This window comes from Dermacentor albipictus, chromosome 7 (genome assembly GCF_038994185.2).
Source record: "Dermacentor albipictus isolate Rhodes 1998 colony chromosome 7, USDA_Dalb.pri_finalv2, whole genome shotgun sequence".
Taxonomy (NCBI): Eukaryota; Metazoa; Arthropoda; class Arachnida; order Ixodida; family Ixodidae; genus Dermacentor; species Dermacentor albipictus.
Genome location: NC_091827.1, coordinates 69,075,465 through 69,098,044, shown reverse-complemented (window position 1 = coordinate 69,098,044; position 22,580 = coordinate 69,075,465). Strand labels below are relative to the sequence as shown.

General features: G+C 49.1%; 1 protein-coding gene across 8 annotated transcripts in view; it reads right to left on the bottom strand.

The window, feature by feature from the left end:
- Window positions 1-22,580, bottom strand: part of Spred (Sprouty-related protein with EVH-1 domain) — a 213,667-nt gene that overhangs the window by 39,607 nt on the left and 151,480 nt on the right. Inside the window, exon 2 of one of the 8 annotated variants that reach the window (XM_070522344.1) lies at window positions 5,355-5,429. The exons of the other annotated variants lie outside the window; for them this stretch is intronic. Coding sequence (XP_070378445.1) covers window positions 5,355-5,429 — 75 coding nt within the window. The remainder of the gene's footprint in view (window positions 1-5,354; window positions 5,430-22,580) is intronic. 8 annotated transcript variants of the gene reach the window in all.

Sequence of the window (22,580 nt, the reverse complement as noted above, 5' to 3'; positions counted from 1 at the left end):
CTCTGCGCTACACCCGGTCGCCCAGAGGAGACGCAAACGTGAACGGCCGGGTTGGTGGCGCCACCTCATGGTGCCGAGTTTAACCAGTGACGACACAATGCGCTGTTATTTCAGCAGCCGAGTATATTCTGACTAGCTGCTGGTGCGAAGCTTCGGTAGCGACGTAATCGTCAACTTGCAGCATTTTTGTTTTCCTTATAGTGCGCATCGACAACAGCCTCCCCCCTCGCCCTACTCCCCTCCCCTTCAGCTATGTGACAAACACGTCTCTAACACATCGTCGTTGGGCAAAGCGTCGCAAGATCTCGCTAACCGACGTCCTGAGACTGTTATCTTCCATTGTCTCTTGTGCTCTTCGCGTTTTTCCTAACCAATAGATTACAACGCTACTGCAGTCCACGAATCCAGTAACCCGGACTCCGGTAACTTCCTTATAATAGAGACCTTTAGCGTGTCCGGTATTCGGGCAAGCGCGGGCGGTTTTCCGGTTTAGCGGGGGCGTCAAGGTGAGCGGCCAGATTGGTGGCGCCAACTGGTGGCGCAAAGCTCAACCACACAAATACAGAGCTAATTACTATATTCTGCTTAGCTGCTGGCGTAAATTTTCGACAGTGGCGTAATCGTGTTCACAATTACGCCGCTGCGAAAAATTTGCACGAGTGGCGAAGCAGGATATGGTGAGTTATATCAGTTTTAGCTATGCGTTTGTCTTGTTGAGCTCTACAACACCAGGCGGCTTCACCGCTCACGTTTACGCCCCGACCATCCGGTAATCCGCCCAAACCGCTCCCGTTTACCGGAGTAGCGTACAAGCTAAAAGTCTCTATTGCGGATCTCGTATCCCGCAAGCTTTTCGCGCCGGCTGCACAAATACGCGCCGACGAGCGCGCCCGGACACATCCCGGACGCAGAGGCTTCACGGACGCGTAGGCTCGCGATCGCCTCTCGTCTTCTAGAGAGACGGATGTGGTGATGGCACAATCGCAGCCACAAAGAGGGGCCTTGACAGCTGATCGCCCCGCCGACAACGAACCGAGCGAAGGAGGCGCAAGCGAGGCGGCCACGTCCGAATGCGATTTTGCCGCCCCACGCAAAGTGAAATGATTGCGTCGCTCTCCGCTCTGGCACCAAATTTAAGCGTATTGCGTTGTGACAAAAAAATAAAACAAAAAATAGCCACCTCTTCGTGAGTCATTAGCAGTTCTAATGGCAAAAAGTCATAGCGCATAGGTTTCCGTGTAACAGCGTATTGTCTCGTGAACAATGGGCCATATAGGGGAACTTTGTAAAAGAAAGGCAATATAGTATGCAGTATGCATCGAACGGATTTCAAAAGTTGTCTGTTCCCCGCTGGCGAAGCTTCGTGAGGAGGCGACGGGGTCAACCACGCCCTACCCGAAGTGGCCGTCTGTTTCACCTGCTGGACGAATCGTCCTAGAAGCGAAATCGGATAGAGCACACAGTTTAACCGCTAGTAGTTGTAGTAGTAGTAGTAGTAGTAGTAGTAGTAGTAGTAGTAGTAGTAGTAGTTAGTATACAGTAGCATATCATTACGGAAGCGTAGCCTATTCGCCGCGATCGCCACAGCCCAAGAGTGGCTGTTGTTTTCATACCGCGCGGAGCCGGCTTCGTCGACGTTCGTTCGTTCCATCCGCCGCTTCTACGCTCTCCTCCTCCTCCTCTCCTCGGCGCACCATCAGCTGTGCGCGCGCGCGCGTCGTTGGCGTCCATTCATCCGTTCCTCGTTCATCCATTCAAGCGGCCAGCCGCAGCAGCAGCCAGACTAGCAACGGTCTTGCGAGGGAGTTACGCGGGTTGGTGGAAGGGAAGCGAGGCGACGACTGGGCACGGCCATTCTCTGGAACCACCTCAGTCTCTCTCTCTCTCTTCCTCGTACGTATTCTCCTTTCCCTCTCAACCTCTCTTTCCGCTGATGCATTTGGCTGTGCGACGAGCGTCCTTCTGCGCAGCAGCAGCAGCGGTTCCCGCCGCCACTTGCCATTCTTTTTTCTTTCTAGCTTTCTTTGACGGGTGTGGTGTGACGCGGGCTCGTATACGCGGCAGCAGCCAACGGAGCTGCGCTACGTGCAAGATGTGCCGTGCGTGAGCCGAAGCGAGCAGCTGCGTTCTCCCCCCCCCTTCCCCCTCCCTCTCGCCCTCAACGCAGCGACGGCAGCAGCACCGTCGAATAGATGAGGGAGAGAACGCAGGGGAGAAGGAAGGCGTGCACGCTCGATTCCTTTATTCCACTTTTCTTTTTCTTTTTGAGTGGATGAAAACATGTCATCGGTTTCGGGCGCGCGACAGTGCAGCACCTGCGGCAGGGCGCGATGCGCGAGTCTTGCGTGCGCACACGGCGACACAGCTCACCCACGGAGCGAACTTCGCGGCGTCTGGAAACTTGTGTTCATTCGTACGGCGAGACACGAATAACGGGAAACACACACACACACATCACAAATTTAGCGCGGACGGGTGAAACAATGAAATTTCGGCTCGGTTAAAACGACACACACAAGGATGCGTAAGGATGCAAGGATGCGTAAGGATGCGGCATACGAAAGCCGGCGGCGTGCCGCAATCTTGGGCCAACAGCACGACGAAGCTCAGTGGCTATGGTGTTGGGCTGCTGAGCACGAGGTCGCGGGATCGAATCCCGGCCACGGCGGCCGCATTTCGATGGGGGCGAAATGCGAAAACACCCGTGTGCTTAGATTTAGGTGCACGTTAAAGAACCCCAGGTGGTCAAAATTTCCGGAGTCCTCCACTACGGCGTGCCTCATAATCAGAAAGTGGTTTTGGCACGTAAAACCCCAAATATTAACAGCACGACGAAGATGCTGCATAAGCAAGGAACCAGAAGGCCCTACACGCGCGTCTTGCGCCAAGCGACGAGTCGAATACAGTGATAATCCGGCAAAAAAATCATCGCTGTCAAGAAAAAAAAAATGTAGGCGCGATGAATATGGTGCATTGACGTCATCGTGGCCGCCATGTTCGGGTGCTAGCACGGTGACAAGCTGCGTCCGTCACATCACGCGAAAACTATCTCTGAGCTAGAAATGAAGACCAAATCTGCTCCATCCACTCCGCACCCTTTATTTGCGCTAGAAAGGCGCTTACGTTCGCTGGCACCGTGAGTTCGACAAGTCCACGGTGTAGCCGTTGCAGTGCTCCGGAGAACCCCGAGCCTTCGTCACGTGTACTCGTATAACCTTCACGAAATAATTTACAGTTCTTTAATATGTGACTGTACTACATTGTTCGGCGACACCACGCACGCACTTTGCTAGCGCTTGAGGGACGTTTTCTCAACTCGGTTCTTTCTCACGTTCTCGCGTTCTCAATGCCACGTGCACACGCTTACGCACTATTATTTACGTCATCGTTACGCGACAAACCCTTCTTGCGCAAGTTCACCGCGTGTATAGCCGTTTCCATGTCAGATCCTGGTTGTTTCGCGTGCTTCTATTTCAGGGCGTGCCATTCAGCGTCGCTATCACCAACTTTTTTTTTCTTTCTTTCTTCTTTTTTTTTTTTTTTACATGAGGCGCTGCTGGTTTCGGCAAGCGCGTAACAGTGCGTAAGGCGTAGGTGACCCTCGGTCCATTACGTGTCCCGCAGACCCGCTGGGGGCTTCTTTTGTCGGTGGGACCGCTCCTCCTTCGCCGAGCAGTGCAGGCTCCTCTTACCTATGTGACGCACCGGTAATCCGACTATACGACGGCGAGCACGCGCGCAGTTCGTTTCCGACATGCAGTCGGCGACGAAACTACGCGGGACACGGCGCGTTCCGCGAAAAAGAGAAAAAAGAAAAGAAAGAAAACGAATTTCCGCTCTCTTAAGGCCCTTCTAAATTGGTGGATCGTTGTGTAGAGGTTACCGTTTTGTCTTCACAATGACCAGTGTACAAGAGCAGAGCACTGCATATTGTCTGATGCTTCGGCAAACGTCACTTGCCGAGACACAAAGAGAGAGAGAGAGAGAGAGAGCGAGAGAGATCTATAAGGTAGGCTGTGGTTGCCCCCCATTCGGAACTTAACATCGGTACCCAACGATAGATCTCGTGACACACACACAAAAAAGGAAAGGCAACTTCCCACACATCCTGTACCTGACTCTATAGTCGACCAAGCAGATCCGATAACGGAATGTGAAGCGTAGCGTAGTAGTAGTACGTGTACGCGGTGTCGGAAATGTAGTGGCGGGGAAATGGGGAGGGGGGTGGCAACGGTGAGCGTACGGTGCGTAGTAGTAGTAATACAGTAGTAGCGTAGTCGGGAGAGAGAGAGAGAGAGAGAGAGAGAGGAGGAGGAGGAGGAGAAGGAGGATATCGCAGTACAGCGCCGACAGGAACGCATAGAAAGAGAAGGGGGTCTGCATCCGTTCTCTTTCACACACCCCCCTCTTTTTTCCTCGGCGAGTCAACTTCCGCAGGAAGAGACTATTTCCGTTGCCGGCTTGTTATTAGCATTGGGACCCCCCCCCCCCCCCCCTGTCCCTCTCATGTGTGTGTGAGGGGGGCTAAAGCTAGCTCTCCGGCCAGACTGCCAGGGAGCCCCGAGCATGCTTGCTTCCTTTTTCAGTTTCAGCACAGTTTCTGCACGCATCGGCTCCCATACCGAAAGGGAGGAGGGGACGGGAAGGGGGGGGGGGTGAGGTCTCACGGCGATGACGCCGTGTCGTCGGATCGAGCCCGAGACTACGTCACTTCCGTTCTCGACGCTGCCGCCGCAGCTGTCTCACGTTATTAGCGCGCGCGCCACGTTTTTTGATCGTCGCGTCGGAAACGGAGCGCTCGATCGGGAACCCCACGCAGGCACGTCCGCACCGGCACACACACCGTACGTGCGCTGGCGCGCGACTATAGAACGCTGCTAAATATATACGGGCTGCGAAGCGGGAAAGTTTCGCGCCGCTGAATGAACAAACAATATATATATATATATATATATATATATATATATATATATATATATATATATATATATATATATATATATATATATATATATATATATATATATATATATATATATATATATATATATATATATATATATATATATATATATATATACAAATATGAGAAAGAATTATACGCTTTCGAAACCAAGCAGCACCGATGGCAGCAGCTACGAGAGCAATTTTGGAAGACTTCACTTTACAAGCATTTCTTTTTTTTTTCTTCTTTTTTAAGCTGCGCCAAATTTTTTACAGGTTGGCTGTGGCAGGCAGCACAGTTTTAAACATTACTTTACGAGAGATCGAAATGCTTAATTGAATGATTACCACAAATGAACTAATCAGCTTTTTTAAAAATTAATCGCTTTACGGCCCATATTTCAACCTACGAATTATGGCTACAGACTTTGCACGTCGAACGAATTCTGGGTGTGGCACCGGTTTCAAGGCAGGCACAGTCAAACCTGCGACAAAAAATAAAAAAAAGCACCGTTGTACCACTTGCCCCCCCCCCCCCCCCATTTTTTTTAACGCTGTTTTATGCGTTGAAGCACTAAAGTAACTGGAACGCCAAATGCATATCATCGTACACTTTGAGAATTTAAATATCTCGGGAAACTGGTCCATAGACCTGAAAATTCGGTCCAAGCGGATATATCCTACTCCTAGCGAACTCACCGGGTACACTTCGTAAATTGAAATACATGCCGGAACGTATTTGGTTAATAAAGTTAAGTAGTTACATATTAATTATCCAATAAGGCATTTTGATTTCTGGCTGAAGTAATGCCCGCCTCATCGAGTAATTTAGCTCAGGGGTGAGAATCGCAATGTCTGCCTGAAGCAATCTTTTTCTTTATTTGACGCAGCTAAAAAAAAAAAAAACGCGATAGCATAGTTCCAGCGTGCCGCTCCAAAGGAGCACGGCAAGTAGAACGCGTCTCAGTTAGTTACATAAATGCCTTTACACACGGGCACAAGAATGTTCAACGACAGGAAGGGTCACACGAAGAAGCGCGCCTCTTGGCCGACTGTTCTACACTTGGGTAAATGGAAAATGGAAGACATAAAAAAAAAGTTTAAGACAGGATCAGGAACAATGACGCGGAACAATACACCTAGCTGAGCACGCGTAGTGAGTATTCGGCCCCCCGAGTACGGCCCCGAAGGGGGGCCGTACTCGGCCCCCCTTCCCGCCGAGTACGGAGTACGACACACACACACACACACACACACACACACACACACACACACACACACACACACACACACACACACACACGCGCACACACACACACACACACACACACACACACACACACACACACACACACACGCGCGCACACACACACACACACACACACACACACACACACACACACACACACACACACACGCTTTGTGGTATGCGGCACAGAAGTATAGAACGATCACGGGAGAAAATGGCGAGCCGGAGTTGTTCGGCAGAATGGAGCTCTGCACATTTTCGACAGTTTTCATCTGCAGGTGATCACAAATAGACAAATAAATTTTGTCGTGTAATACGCGGAAAAGTAATCAATATCCGTGCTCTATAGGCATGATAAGCGTTTCTTTCATTCCAAAACGGGGGTGTTTCCTACGCTGACAGCAAACTTGAAAACACGCTTACACTCAGCACAATATAGACGAATAGGGCATGCGACCGGAAGTTTCTTTGGGACCACAAGCTCACTACCGCCAAGGCGAGTAGAATATTGTCTATACCTGTATACTGCAGACCTATATAAAACTGCAAAGCGCGCATTTAGTGTTTTGTTATTTCCTTTAACCCATGTCTGGTCTCCACGTGTGGTCTCCATTTCGTCCTTGTTCAATTTCCCCGCTGAAAAGTTCGACACGAACACATAAAAGCACGCAAGAAAAGCCGATTTAGACTACTTCATGTCAATTCGGTCTAGACAAGCGGCTAAAACTTGCTGACGCAACGTCTGTCGTTACCTATACTGATACGCGTCAGTGCGGTAACCACACCTCGGCGAGCTTACTCATGTGTCGTCTCATTCGGAACCTATCACCAGTAAAGGTCTCAGCGTGTCCGACCCTCCCCTGTCCCCGTGTTCTCACACGATCCGCGATTCAAAGCTCTTCCTCCAGTTTAACAAGTCGAGCACAGCGCCAAGCCGCTTGGATGAATAGGGCGCTACGCTTTTCAAGAATTTCCAATGTCAATTTCAATTCCAAGATTTCCAATTTGTCAATGGAGAGCCGTGAAAGTTCCTGCAGCGGGACGGCGCTGCCGTCGACTTTCGCTCCAGTCTAGATGCAGCACTGAGTTGAACAACGTTCTAGAATAGAACTCGACAAGCAGTATTTTATTTCGTCTTACAATACAATACAAGGCGTTTTTTGTTCTTTTTTTTTGCGCCGAGTATTGCTTACTAGAGACGCAATTTGAATGAGGATCGAGTGCTTTCGTCGAACGTTCCGGGGGAGTCTCTAATCGCGTCCTGCGTTTACCTCAATTTCTCGATTACTAAGGCTCCGTTAGCGATGACATCGACGCCTTAGAGTTCATCGAAAGCTCGACTTCTTATTTGCCTTTAGTGTGCCTTTAAAATTCCTGGACATGTCTCTGATTAAGCTGCGTGGCACAAGATGCCGCTACCAGCGCCGTTGCTGCCGTACAACTTAGGTATTCTTAGGTATTCTGAAGCCGATTTACGAGGCCTGTTTCCCAATATTAACAAAAAAACAAAGGCGTCACAGTCGCAAACCATGGGTCACACCGGAGTTGGTGGCAAAGATAAACACAAAGAACATCCTATATCATAAGTTTATTAAATCGAGAGCTGAATGTGATCTGACAGCGTTTAAAAAATATCGAAACCGCTTGAATACTGAGCTCAAGAAAGCCAGAAACGCCTATTACACAAATCAATTCACGTCAACTTGTGGTCGTGTCGACATTATGTGGAAGCGGCTAAACGCAATTTTGGGGAGAAATAGCAAATCAGGTGAATTAAATATGCTAAATATCGATGGTGTAAGTATAACTGGAAAAGAATTAGCAGATACGTTTAATACGCACTTTATTTGCGCTTCTAGAAATCAAGTCCCGCATAACAATCTCAGTGATGTCGTTCATATAAGCGACACTATATTTCTCAAACCGGTTGAAGAAGCAGATGTAACGGCAGCCTTCCACGAACTAAACAATAGCACATCCATTGATATTGATGGCCTCCAGATAAAGCCTATACGGTATATTTTTGACCTTATTTTACCATACATCACGCATATCTTAAACCTTTGTGTCAGTACCGCTGTATTTCCTCGTAAAATGCAGATTGCACGTGTAACAGTTATCTTTAAAAAGGGTGATAAAAACCAGCTCGGGAATTACAGGCCAATATCTATCTTACCCGTGTTTTCTAAGCTACTAGAAAAAGTAATACTTAGAAACTTTTTGCAGTTTGAAGAAAAACACAAAATTATAACAGCAGCTCAGTATGGCTTCCGTAAGCACCGCTCTACTGAACTTGCACTATTAGATCAACGAGAATATATATTGAACGAACTCGAACATAATAGGATAGTCATTGGTATTTTTCTTGATTTTTCGAAGGCATTCGACTTATTAAACCATACAATACTTCTTCGTAAACTTGAGCGTTGTGGCTTCCGCGGCCATGCACTATCGCTTGTGCAGTCATACCTCATGGATCGCAAACAGGCAGTAGCAATAAATGGTCTCCTCTCAGATATGCAATCTGTAGGCTGTGGCGTTCCACAAGGTAGCATTTTGGGTCCATTTCTGTTTAATCTTTACATCAATGACATTGTACATGCAACTCCATTCGTTAAATTTATCATCTATGCTGACGACACCAGTATTTTTCTTGCCGGAGATAATGCAGCCGAACTCACAGATACTGCAAACAATGCACTGAAGCAAATAGAAAACTGGAGTAGCAGAAATGCGTTGCGGATTAACACAGCAAAGACTAAAGTCGTTGTTTTCAGAGGTAGAAACAAGAAGGTCCGTCTCACTAAGAATATATTCCTTCAGTCCGTACCCTTAGAAGTTGTGCCTTCATTTAAAACATTAGGTATATTATTTAATGAAAGAATGTCATGGGATGATCATGTTAGCTTTGTAACAAATAAATGTTCACGTATTATTGGTCTTCTTTACAAGAACCGTGAGATACTACCGCGAAATGTAATGCTAATGCTATATAATTCATTGATACAATCGCATTTCAGCTATTGCCATTTAACCTGGGGTGCAACAACAGCAGGCAATCTTCAGAAACTACACTTGTTACAGAAAAAATTTCTAAGAATTGTTGAAAATGTTCCGCATACCTACCATACGGCCGCACTTTTCTTAAAGTATAACTTACTACCAATTACTAAACTTTACGACTATCGTCTGAGCAAGTGTGTGAAAAACGAGGTGTTGAAGAACATATCTTTTCTATCAAAATTAGCTGGTTTAGAAAAACGAGATGCAATGTACAGCACAAGAAACATAGCACAATGGAACGTAAAAACATACAGAACTTTCTATGGTAATCAAACATTAGAAAATAAACTACCACGACTTCTTAACAAACTCGCACAAAACGATATTGATCTCCAAAACACAACACGCCACAAACTGTTCGAGTATTTTTTACACTACACCTAACCTTTTTTTTTTTTTTTTTCTGTGATTTGTCTACCCAATTCTTCTTTCTTTCACCATCATTGTAAGTTTTCTTTCCAGCCAGGACAATGCTGTTGATTTTATGCTGACTACTGTAACCGGATAACAACTCTGCTATATGTATTTTTTTTTTCCTTTATTATCTGTATTTCCTGTATTTTCTTTTCTTTTTCGTGTGTGTAAAAAAAAAAAGGGAAAGAAAAACAACCACTGTATTGCTGTCAAAGTGGGGGCCCGTGGCCTTGTCAAGCTGTCCAACGGCAGCTTTTACTACGGGTCCCCGCCATCATCTGTACCATGGTGGCAAATAAAATTTGAATTTGAATTTGAACTCTCCGGTAACCCGGTATTTCGCAGTCTCTCTCTCTCTCTCTCTCTCTCTCTCTCTATATATATATATATATATATATATATATATATATATATATATATATATATATATATATATATATATATATATATGTATATATGCTCCGTGCCGTCCCGCGCAAGCGTCCTACCCCGGGCTGGACCACTCTTCGTTCTTACATGTTCGGGCGCTTTTCGTTTTCACGCTCGCCACTTCCGTTTCGTTTTTGGCCCGGCATCCCGGAGTTCTCGCGGTACGCGCTTGGAAGTGGCCTCACGTCCGGGCAGCTAGTTGCGTGCAGTGCGGCTAATGTTGTATTCGCGCTGATATCCATTCCCCTAACTCCACCTCCCGCTTCTTGTTTGTTCACGCGTCAGTATTTAAAAAAAAAAAAAAACCCACGCGTGTTTCCAAGGTAACCGAAAGGGCGACATATGCCAGGCCAACACTAAGATGTCAGTGCTAATGCTGACGGCAGCGCTAAAACGCTAATATTTCGATTGTTATTACATTCTCAAAACGGCAACGTTTGCAAATGTGCACATTTTCACATTCTGACGGTGACCGCGGCGCTGTTCGCCCTTTATTAGTGGTAATATCACGCCTCAGCAATTGCAGTGCTCGAATTTTTCGAGCATACATATCTTAGTCGGGAATAAAGTTGATCGAGCGGTATAACATGCACGGGCAGCAAACTAGCACCTGGTAGGCGTCGTGTTACGTCACGCTCGTGTTAGATGGCGCCTGGCGCTGGGTAAAACCTCAATAACACCAACGCTGCTTTCACACCTAACCAAATGTAACCGAAACACCCAAGTCAGCACGGCCGTTGTTTAATGTTAGCGTTACTCGTCTGTCATTGGGAAAAGCCGCAAGTTCGGCCGCATGACGAAAAGAGTTTTGACACCGTGGCAGTACAACTGTGTCCGTGTTTCAACACTGCGTCATTCATATGACTCGCGAAACAGTCAACCGGTGCAGGCAACGGCTCCAAAGTGAGCACGCGTTTCCTGTAAGGAATTTCTTTCGAAAGTGATCGAGTGCGTGGAATTAAGACCAAGTCATACACGTCTGGATTGCACCCAACAGCTAATTTATCCGGCTAATTAGAGTTCCGCCGAATTGGACGAAGGTTATGAAACTTATAAGGTATAGGTTTATCATAATGACGAGCAAGCCGAGAGCTCGGTCTGCATCGAAATTCTGACCAGGTACACACAGCAGTGAAGACAAAGAATGGGAACAAAAATAAAAATAATAATAAAAGAAGTTGACGAGGGAAGAAATGAGGGTTTTATTTACATTGTCAGCGAAGTCTATTTAATGTCTCACATCCAGAACCACTCTGAGTATCCGCCTGTATCACGAAACTACGAAGATCGACACCACGCTGCGGGTTTGTCGAAAAAAAAAGAAAAGAAAAACGCAAAGAAAGCTTCGCTGCAGAAGACACAAATCGTAGAAGTCGGGGATTGCAGGCCCGTACATCGCAGTCTTCAGATCAAACCAGAAGTAACATTACGGTCCATTCTCTACTCCCATGTGTTTCAGAAACCTTAAGACAGCGTTACGCAGGCAGGGTTTGAAATCGACTTTCCGGCGCGCAAAAACAAGTTAGGACTTGACTCGGCCCCCTTAACCTCACGTTGGCACTTGGTGCCCCTCCTCCTCGCTTTAAATTTATCTCGCAATCCTGTTTTCAAACGACTTGCGCTGGTTCTTAGTGACGTATGCCGCTCGTATAGAACGGCGGACTCAGCGAGTGCACAGACCCAAGCCGCGGGTGCGATTCCCAATACTTGACGGCTGACGCAATCCGATCGTGACCCGCCATGGTTGCTCAGTGGCTATGCTGTTAGGTTGCTGAGCACGAGGTCGCGGGATCGAATCCCGGCCGCGGCGGCCGCATTTCGATAGGAGCGAAATGCGAAAACACCCGTGTACTTAGATTTAGGTGCACGTTAAAGAACCCCAGGCGGTCGAAATTTCCGGAGTCCCCCACTACGGCGTGCCTCATAATCGGAAAATGGTTTTGGCACGTAAAACCGCATAATTTAATTTTTTTCTTTAATCCGATCGGGGGCTACATGCAACGCAAACGCGGCTGCATACACCCGCTGAAATCTTGAATGAGTTGGGAAGCTCTACAATCAACACAGCCCACGCACTGCCGCAGCCTCTGTCGTAATGGTTAGCAGCATCTGACATAACAATAAACAATGCAACCAATCAGTCAATGTCTCGTAAAGATGCTATACACTGTGGAACAGATTGGCGAACAGAAGGCTATAGCAGTATTGTTTCAAACTAAGCCGGCAGCTTTGTTTGGAAGGTACTCTTTCATGACACGGTATAATACTCCGGCGGTTTCCTCTTTCGGAACTTCCGAGAGAGCACTGAATGCTTTGAATCAATTTCTTACGAGCGCGAACATGGAATTAGGGGAGACTATAGCAACTTGGAGGTGAATTGCGTGACCCAAGTGTGTGTGCTGTCCTTTTGTTCGACGAATAAATTGTTCTTTCTTTTCTCCTCTTCGATTTCCAGCGGCATACGTTCTCGTGTTCATATGTATTGTACTGCGTTTCCTTCTGTAGCAAGGTGGGCGCTTTGACGAGTTGGTTGGGACATTCATTTTGCCTTGCAGCGCAGCCTGTGTATTTTGCTTGCTTACTTCCCGCGGTGGTGCTGCAAGCAAAAAAAAAAAAGCATGTCCTTACGTTGCTTGTGTCGCTGACGCAAGACAGCGGTAACCGAAGGCGCGCCTGGACTCTGACTGCTTCATTAAAATGGTCAGCCACCATCATCATCAGGCATAAATGAAGACGCCTGACTGTGTCCTATGGGTATATAGCACAGAACGACAGGGAAGCGGAAATATAATTTCGGGATCGTTCTAACCGCCCCCTACCCCTCATTTCCTCCCCTGCACCCTTCCCACTACTACTTGTGTCCCGGCCGCACCCCTCTCTCCACAATGCCACTCGTCTGTCAAGCAGGATAAGCAGAGTTCGCCACAGCGAAGATGACGGCTACGAAGGTGACCCCCTTGCGCGAGCTTTTCAGCCTTTGGCAAGTACACCTCGTTACATTGCCTCCGAGATCGGGCGGCGCACTCGGATCCTGAGGGCCACGGCGGCCGCATTTCAATGGGGTCGAAATGCGAAAGCACCCGTGTGCTTCGATTTAAGTGCACGTTAAAGAACCCCAGGTGGTCGAAATTTCCGGTGTCCTCCACTACGGCGTGCCTCATGATCAGAAAGTGGTTTTGGCACGTAAAACCCCATAATTTTTTTCTTTTTTGATTCTGAGACTACGCGTCGCTCGATCTTGAGTCTTAACACGAGTCTTAACAGTGCTTCTTCGCTTGCGCAAGATCACGAGCGCTACATGGTTTGCCCGCACTTGCACTGTACCTGCCGCCCCCCTCCCCCTCCCCCAATACGCGTGACGTACTTTATTTCCCTGTCAACTTCCGGCGTCGCCCGTCACTATTACAAGTATATTAGAGAGCTTTAGATTAGGGGACGCAAGCGGCTTGCGTACGCATCTAGTAGGGGCGACGGTACTGCGCATGCGCAGGACGCTGACGCAGGGGTCTGCGCATGCGCATAACCGTCGCCCCTAGTTCTTGCGTACGCAAGCCGCTTGCGTCCCCTAAACTAAACCTCTCTATGGCGTGTGCTCGAGCGCGGAGTTCGTCGCGCTGCTGCTGCTGCTGCGTCCAACTTAAAGAAAAAGCCCGTGCAGGCGCGACAGCGGCCCCCTGACGGCGGTGTGCGCGTGTTTATTGTCTTTCGGGCGAAAACGCTCCGGCGCCGTCCCGTCGCTGCCGCGAACGCAACTTGCGCGCCCAACGTGATCGACGTTAGAAAATATACACGGGGCGCCGCGCCGTGGAGGATGCGACCTGACACACACAAAAAAAGAAAAATCCCGCCGCAGGGTCCGAGCGAACACTATCAAAACCTTGTGCCCTCCCCCTCGCCTTCCTTCTTTGTTTTTTTTCTATAGTCGCTCTTCTTTTTATTCTCCCCCACCCGCGCGCTCTCTCTCTCTCCCTCTGTTGCCTCAGTTTGCCTTGAGCACAGCGCACAGCCAGTGATTCGGCAAAGGCTCTTAAGACGTACAGTCCAGAAGAGCCTGCACGAGCTGCGTAACTAAGAGAGGGAAGGGGGGAACACGAGCCAACAGAGGGTCTCAGAAAAGAAGGAAGACGCCTAAAAGCGAGAACGAACAGAAAAAAAGGAACAAGTAATAATAAGCAGAGGCAGGGAATCACTGCAGGGCAGGGCACACGTCGATGGGACGGTACGTGTGCTTAAGAAGGGAGCGCGAGATTGCATAAGGCGCTCGTTCATTACAACTTGGCACGAAGCGCAAATTTGGCTCTAAGGGGGGCGGGCAAGGTCGCACTAGCTGCGTTTCGCGAAAAGTACGAGTATGAGCTCGCGGAGAGTCTACTATGTAAGCAGTACTCTAGTAGTGCTCCACGTCCCAAGGAGGGAGACGACGGCGCCAATTGCCTCAGCATCGTCTTCTAGCGAAATACCTGTAGATTGAAGTCAGTGAAGCTAATAGCAACATCCCGAGGCCACTGCAGATGGCAACGAAAAAAGTTCAGTGCTGCCGGCTATTGGGAGCGGACTCTTAATCTGCGCTCTCAATGTCAGAAACGTTGACGAAGGTCGTAAAATTTCAGAAGAAATTCCAAGGAACCGCCAGGTTTACAACCCTTAAATCTGGAACGAGGGAACGTGCATACTTCGCCATTCCGTTATTTAATGACTTTTTGTTATGATCTAAAGTCCCAAAGCAACAACTGGACTATATCAATCAATCAATCAATCAATCAATCAATCAATCAATCAATCAATCAATCAATCTAGATGCAGACTCTGCGGTGGGAGATGAGCTCCCAATTAATAGGCTGTTTTCCCATCCGCGCCCGAGGAACGGTTGCCTCGGAGCAACAGAAACGGATCCGGAAGGCTACGCATTTGCGGGCTGCAAAATGCCGGAAATGATTGCGCAGCCGGAAACACGTGATGGCCACCACGTTGTAGACACCACCACCTACTGCGACCGACCACAGTGCGAGCCTCAACACGAGTACGCCAGCGTTATATTGCTTCCTGCCCGCATCGGAACGCTTCCGCCGCGATCAGGAATCGAACCTGCAACCTCGGCAACGGAACATTTCAGCCAGTTATGACACCGCGACACCGGCAAAACAAACAGGCCGTTTGTTCGCGTACACAAGCAGAGCGCAAATGCCGAGACTTGTCATGTCTTATGCCTACACTATGCCAGCGGGTGTTAGGCCGCTCATCTCTCGAACAGGCACAACGGACGGCGTAGGGCTGCATGATTGTTTTGTATATACTTTTGAAGTGCCGCGAGTTGCCCGTGCGTTGTGTGAATGGGGAAGCGTCCACCCCCAGCGCCTCGGGCGGCGACCGTTTCTCTTTGTGAGGGGTCGGACGGCCCGCGTGGTGTTCGGTGACGAGCCGAGGCGCGCGCCGCCGCGGGGGGCGCGGTGCAGAGGCGGAAAACGGATTCGGAGAAAATGCTTTTACGCGCGCTTTGTTGACATTCCGCCGATGGTCATAATAGGGCCACGCGGACAAAGCTCGAGCGGACAAAGGCTGTATACGCGACGTTGTGGCGCCGGCTCTTGAGTCCCCTGCTAATTAGAGACGCAGCTGCTAGCAATGTTGACCACGTCTGGCGCGTACGGAGCGGGGGGGTTCGCGCCCCTCGCATTCGGACGGCAGCCACGTGCATGTTGTTTTGAGCGCTGGGGAGAGCCCGCTTTGTGTCGTGTTACAACATGCAGTGCGCGCCGTAGAGAGGGGCGCGGCGTCGTTTTAAGAACACCCGAGTCCGGATGCCGCCAGCGGTAATTAGTTTTCTACCAGGAAAAACCTTGAGGGGGACTACGGTACGCGGTGTTGGGACACCAGCGCCCGAGCCCCCCCTTGCTGGCTAGAAACGCCGCTGAGGTGCGAGATGGCCTCAATAAATCATGCATGCCTGGCGTGGTTGACGAGGCCGTCACTGACCACGTGGAAATAGGAGGGGGAGAAGAAGATGTGGGAAGAGGGAAAACAGGGTGGTTTTCCAATAGATTCACTTATGAGAGTAAGCCCATTCCTTTGGGTGGTGGCTTAAGAAACTGTCAACTCTCATTGGCAATTGCTTCCGTGGGATGGGCTAACGACCCTACCGCCCTTTTTCTTTGTCTCTTTCCCCTATAACAACCGAGACGAGGTGCTTGTTCCTCAGTCTAGGCTGTAATCACTAAACCTGATAGAACAGTAAGACTCCGTACGATGCAACGCTAGTCTGGGCCGTAACCACTTAGTGGTAGAACAGTGAGACTCGGTTGGTCGTATGTAGTGACAGTTGTCCTAGGCTCTAACTTAAGACAAAGTAGAAGAGTAAGGCGCTGTTTACTTGTGTGTTTTGTATCAGTGTTCTTTGGCTAACTCTGTATTTGACTGTGTAAATATTTCCGTTGCAATATATCTTCAAGTTTTGTTACCTCCAACCTGCCTCCTGCTTCATCAACGCCGATAAACACCTTGAAGAGCCTTTGGTCGACTTCAAGGAGAAAAGAACAATCAAAAAACTTTAACTGGCGCAGTCGGCAGGATCGGCGAGCTCTACAACATCGAATCCTGGACCAGCGGTGAAGGGATCAAGTCATCCAACGAGCACCTCCTGCACCTTTGAGAAGATTCCACAGCAGCCAAGCCCGGCACCGTGGAGGAGATCCGAAAACGACAGTGCATTCAGCAAAGGGTGAGCAGGATTTCTTGCGTCTTTCTCAAGTTGGCATGGCAGTTGATGGGTAGAGCAAATGGTGAGGACACGCGGGGGTGCAGAGACAATGGAGTCTAATGGAGTTGAGGGTGCGACTGTGGCGGAAATGGATCGGAATCGGGAGTTATCAAATGACGATAGGCTAAATTCCGATAAGTCAAATGAAATGAGAGAACCCAGTCAGAGCCAGGAATTTTCGCAGCAGGCATCTCAGCCTTTGCAAATTCCGAATGATACAAGAACGCTTGAGCTTGAAATTCAAAGGCTCAATGCTCAGACTACCTGTATACAACTTCAGATCGAGTACGAAAGGCTGTTGCAGGCAAGGACGAATGCTGAACGTCTCAATGGCACGTCGTCCAGCGCTGAGTCGGAGCGGGGCGATCGGAGGCGAATGGGCTTCGACTCCGTCGGGCAATGCGCAAAAGTGCTGAAAGGGTTCCGCCTGCCGTGTGACGCGGATGTACCCTTATGGTTCGAGGAGGTAGAAAGACTTTTTGCTACTTACGGGGTACCGTATGAGAGTCGCGTGCATTTAGTCATGCCAGCTCTAACTGAGCGCGTTCGCTACCTACTGCGTAACCTCAACCAGGAAGAGAGTACAGATTACGAGTCAGTTAAACAGGCAGTGTTGATGGAACTGAAGCTTTCTCCGGCAGAGTATCTGCAAAGGTTTGAGAGAGCAGTGAAGCGGAAGGAGGAAACGTGGTCACAGTTCGCGTCGCGAGTGAAAACGTATTTTTCCTACTACCTTCAAGTAAGAGGAGCCGACACTGTAGAAGTTATGGCAGAACTCATGGTAGCGGATCGTATAAAAGCGGGCCTTAGTATAGAGGGTCTTGAGTACGTAAGGCTACGAGAAGGCGAGGAATGGCTTAAGCCACCTGAGATTGCCAAAGTACTGCAAACATTGGAACAAGCGAAAGGCAAAGGATATGCCTCAAAGCCATCAGCGGCAGAGATGGGGCAAAAGCCGACGCGAGTGGCGAAAAGCGCCCTAAAGTGCCACGTATGTCACAGCTCAGGCCATTTCGCTAAGGATTGCCCGAAGTCTAGTGACAAGGGAAACCAGCCAAAGAAGGCTACCGAGCCAAGGCCGAGGGCACAAAGGGTGGTGATAGCCGACGAGACGGGAAGTGGGATACCTGATGGAGTCCTTACTGCAAAGGTAGAGGCCTTGAAACACAAAGGTGAAGGCATGACTAACCTACAGTTGATCCCGATCTCATGCGGAACCGTATCCACAGATGCGATTCTAGATACGGGGAGTGAAATAACTGTCATACGCGAGAGTCTGCTTCCGCAATGTATTGTGGAGCCTTCAGGCACGATACGATTGGTGTCTGCATTTGGTAAAACTATTGAGGCAAAGCTAGCGACGTTGCCGGTAAAGTTAAATAGCCCGCAAATGGCAGCGGAACCTCAGAACGTTTACCTACTCTGCGCGTTGACTAATGAGCTCGTCGAGGGCACAGATTGTTTGTTGACCAAGGAAGATTGGGAACATTTGTTGAGGGCCAGCAGCTCTCTGGAATCCATTGTAGCACCGGCCGAGCCTGCTCAGATCATAGTGCGATCAAATGAGAAAGCCGAGGCAGTAGTCTGCAACGTTACTTTGGAGGAGGAAGGTGTTTCTGGGGAAGTTGAGCTAATTGATGAAGAGAGGGATGCGTCAATAAGCCAGAGAGAAGAGTTCCGCAGATTGCAGCTAGCTGACGCTACCTTAAAGAAGGGGTGGGAAGATGCTCGGAGTGGGAAATCCGGCATGTTCGTCTCTGATGGACTCTTATACCACTGGGACTCAATAGTAGGCACCCGAGTGAGACAATTGGTTGTTCCGAAAGACAAGCGCAGTGAGGTGATGCATTTGGCTCACGAGTCACTATGCGGAGGGCACCTAGGGCCAAGGAAAACTAAAGTGCGTATTAGGTGTAATTTTTTTTGGCCTGGCATGGAGAAGGAGGTATTAGAGCATTGTCGTTCATGCCATGATTGCCAAATTCGCTCTGACAGGCGTCGCACGGACAGAGTACCTATAACTCCTCCCACTAGGCCAAATCACCCTTTTCAAATTGTCAATGCAGACATCATTGGACCCTTAGACAGACCGTCAGCGAAAGGTCATAGGTACGCGCTATGCTTGGTGAACATTTGCACAGGGTGGCCAGAGGTTGTCCCACTGCGCTCTTTGACAACTAAGGCGACTTGCGACGCGTTGATTGAAATTTTCAGTCGCACTGGCGTTCCGGAAATGATCTGTTCCGACCCGGGCACTAATTTCAAATCACAGCTCACACAGTCGATGCTCGAGAAATTAGGTTGCGCATCAAGATTCTCAACCCCAGAACACGAAGAGAAAATAGCTGCAATTAAGAATGTGGCGCCACCACGCACTAAAAAGGAGCTACGCAGCCTGCTAGGACTGTGCGGCTACTATCGCGAGTGCGTCCGAGAATGTGCAGAGGTGGCGAGCCCGCTCACGCGGTTAACAAAGAAAGGGGTACCCAATAGCATACCCTGGTCAGAGGAAGCTCAGACGGCGTTTAAGACACTGAAACAGTCCCTGTGCGAGGCCGTGGCGCTCAGCACTCCAGACCCATCTGAGCCCTACTGGCTTTTCACAGACGCATCAGCTACGGCGGCGGGCGCTTGTTTGGCGCAAATGACAGCCGAGGGAAAGGAGAGGCCTATTGCCTTTGCCAGCCACCGCTTCACGCCGACTCAGACGCGATGGTCGACAATTGAGAGGGAAGCGTTTGCTATTATATGGGCCTTAAAGAAGTTTGACTACTGGCTTTTTGGTGCCGAGATAAACGTTGTTTCGGACCACAATCCATTGTCGTACCTTACAACTTCGACTCCACACGGGGCAAAATTGACAAGATGGGCGCTGGCTTTACAGCGATATCACGTGTCAGTGCGACATCGGAAGGGTGTCAGTAATGGTAACGCGGATGCTTTGTCCAGGCTTCACAACAGCTCATGGAAGCCAGCGTAATACTATAGTGCCATGCCAACTGGATGGGCGTGAATGTTCCTGCTCACTTGGCGCTGTATATTGCGGACTTTGTGAGTGCCGATTCAAGACACAGAGACACTAGAGTGCTCTTACAGTTTGGAACTGCAATCGTGTGCTTAATAGTTTGATGACATGTATTGTGTATTTCTTTTTACTCTCTTCTTGCTCTGTTACTTGAAAGTGTTTGTTGTTGTGATGTAATTAGGCTAGGGTGTGGTTAGAATGTTCATTACGTAATCGCGGCAGTGATTTATCGTATCACTGAGCGAAAATCAGCCCAGTATACTCTTTAGGGGGAACGTGTTAGGCCGCTCATCTCTCGAACAGGCACAACGGACGGCGTAGGGCTGCATGATTGTTTTGTATATACTTTTGAAGTGCCGCGAGTTGCCCGTGCGTTGTGTGAATGGGGAAGCGTCCACCCCCAGCGCCTCGGGCGGCGACCGTTTCTCTTTGTGAGGGGTCGGACGGCCCGCGTGGTGTTCGGTGACGAGCCGAGGCGCGCGCCGCCGCGGGGGGCGCGGTGCAGAGGCGGAAAACGGATTCGGAGAAAATGCTTTTACGCGCGCTTTGTTGACATTCCGCCGATGGTCATAATAGGGCCACGCGGACAAAGCTCGAGCGGACAAAGGTTGTATACGCGACGTTGTGGCGCCGGCTCTTGAGTCCCCTGCTAATTAGAGACGCAGCTGCTAGCAATGTTGACCACGTCTGGCGCGTACGGAGCGGGGGGGGTTCGCGCCCCTCGCATTCGGACGGCAGCCACGTGCATGTTGTTTTGAGCGCTGGGGAGAGCCCGCTTTGTGTCGTGTTACAACATGCAGTGCGCGCCGTAGAGAGGGGCGCGGCGTCGTTTTAAGAACACCCGAGTCCGGATGCCGCCAGCGGTAATTAGTTTTCTACCAGGAAAAACCTTGAGGGGGACTACGGTACGCGGTGTTGGGACACCAGCGCCCGAGCCCCCCCTTGCTGGCTAGAAACGCCGCTGAGGTGCGAGATGGCCTCAATAAATCATGCATGCCTGGCGTGGTTGACGAGGCCGTCACTGACCACGTGGAAATAGGAGGGGGAGAAGAAGATGTGGGAAGAGGGAAAACAGGGTGGTTTTCCAATAGATTCACTTATGAGAGTAAGCCCATTCCTTTGGGTGGTGGCTTAAGAAACTGTCAACTCTCATTGGCAATTGCTTCCGTGGGATGGGCTAACGACCCTACCGCCCTTTTTCTTTGTCTCTTTCCCCTATAACAACCGAGACGAGGTGCTTGTTCCTCAGTCTAGGCTGTAATCACTAAACCTGATAGAACAGTAAGACTCCGTACGATGCAACGCTAGTCTGGGCCGTAACCACTTAGTGGTAGAACAGTGAGACTCGGTTGGTCGTATGTAGTGACAGTTGTCCTAGGCTCTAACTTAAGAGAGAGTATAAGAGTAAGGCGCTGTTTACTTGTGAGTTTTGTATCAGTGTTCTTTTGCTCACTGTGTATTTGACTGTGTAAATATTTCCGTTACAATATATCTTCAAGTTTTGTTACCTCCAACCTGCACCCTGCTTCATCAACGCCGATAAACACCTTGAAGAGACTTTGGTCGCCTTCAAGGAGAAAAGAACAACAATCAAAAAACTTTAACTGCCGGGATGAAATTTGTCGCATGTGTGTACCAGTTCTACATTTGATTCCACAAGGTCTACGTTCTAAATTTTCGAAAGATATTCGGGACATATTCGTCCTTACGAAAAGTGACTATTGTTTGATTCGAAGACTGAATCACACAGAAATCTACTCAGTTCGTCACTTGAAAGTTTCGAATATTCGCACAGCCCCAAAGCGTAATTATATGAAATGCAGAGAGGTCGGAAGAGGGGAGGGGGAGGCTGCGGTACATTCTTGTAGCCAGCTATTATGCGCTGGGATAAAGAAGTAAGGGGTGGGGGGGGGGGGAGGATACAAGCACGATGGGTGAAGATGACGTCAGAGGGAAGAGGCGATTTATAGCGCATAGCAGTCTAGCGAGTGCGAAGTACACATGGCGCACGCATGTCAAATTTCTTTTCGTTTTCGCGCGCTTTCACTGACGCAAATTCCTTGGAACGCGAAGTATTTCAAACGTTGTGTGCCTCATAGCTACAGCTCCTCCTTCGGCTTTGCAAGAACCGATGGTACACATTCATAACCACCAATCGATGAAACAGAACGTCTTGTAGTTGACTGTTCCGATTGAGTGATTGAAAGAGCATCGATTATGGCCGCAATTCCGGGACATCATATCTGTATTAGTAGTTTCCTCTTGTTCGACGTGTTTCTCTTTCTCTCGTCAACTGCATTATTTTCTTTTAAACTTTCCATGCAGCGTAATCGAGAAAGCGGCTGCATGGCTCAGGCGATTAGGGCGGGATTTTCTCGGAACTGTAAACAATTTCCCCAGAAAAGATTGAAAGCGCCGAGGAGTGCAAACGGGGTGCAGCGATAAGCTAAATTGAAAGTCGATTATCCGTGAACCGTCAGACATTCGTGGAAAGTGCCAAACTTCACACTAAAGAAAACGAAGGAAAAAAAAATGGCTGTGGCTTAGGTAAGGTTAAGCCCAGGATGCGAAGCATACTAGCCTTTATTTTAGTTGTTGAACCACTGTTTAGCCTGGTGAACTGCTGTTGCTTGGCTATATTTGGTTCGGCTAGACGAAGAAACAACTCATGCATTACTTCTTCGCCTTCAAGAGTGGAACGC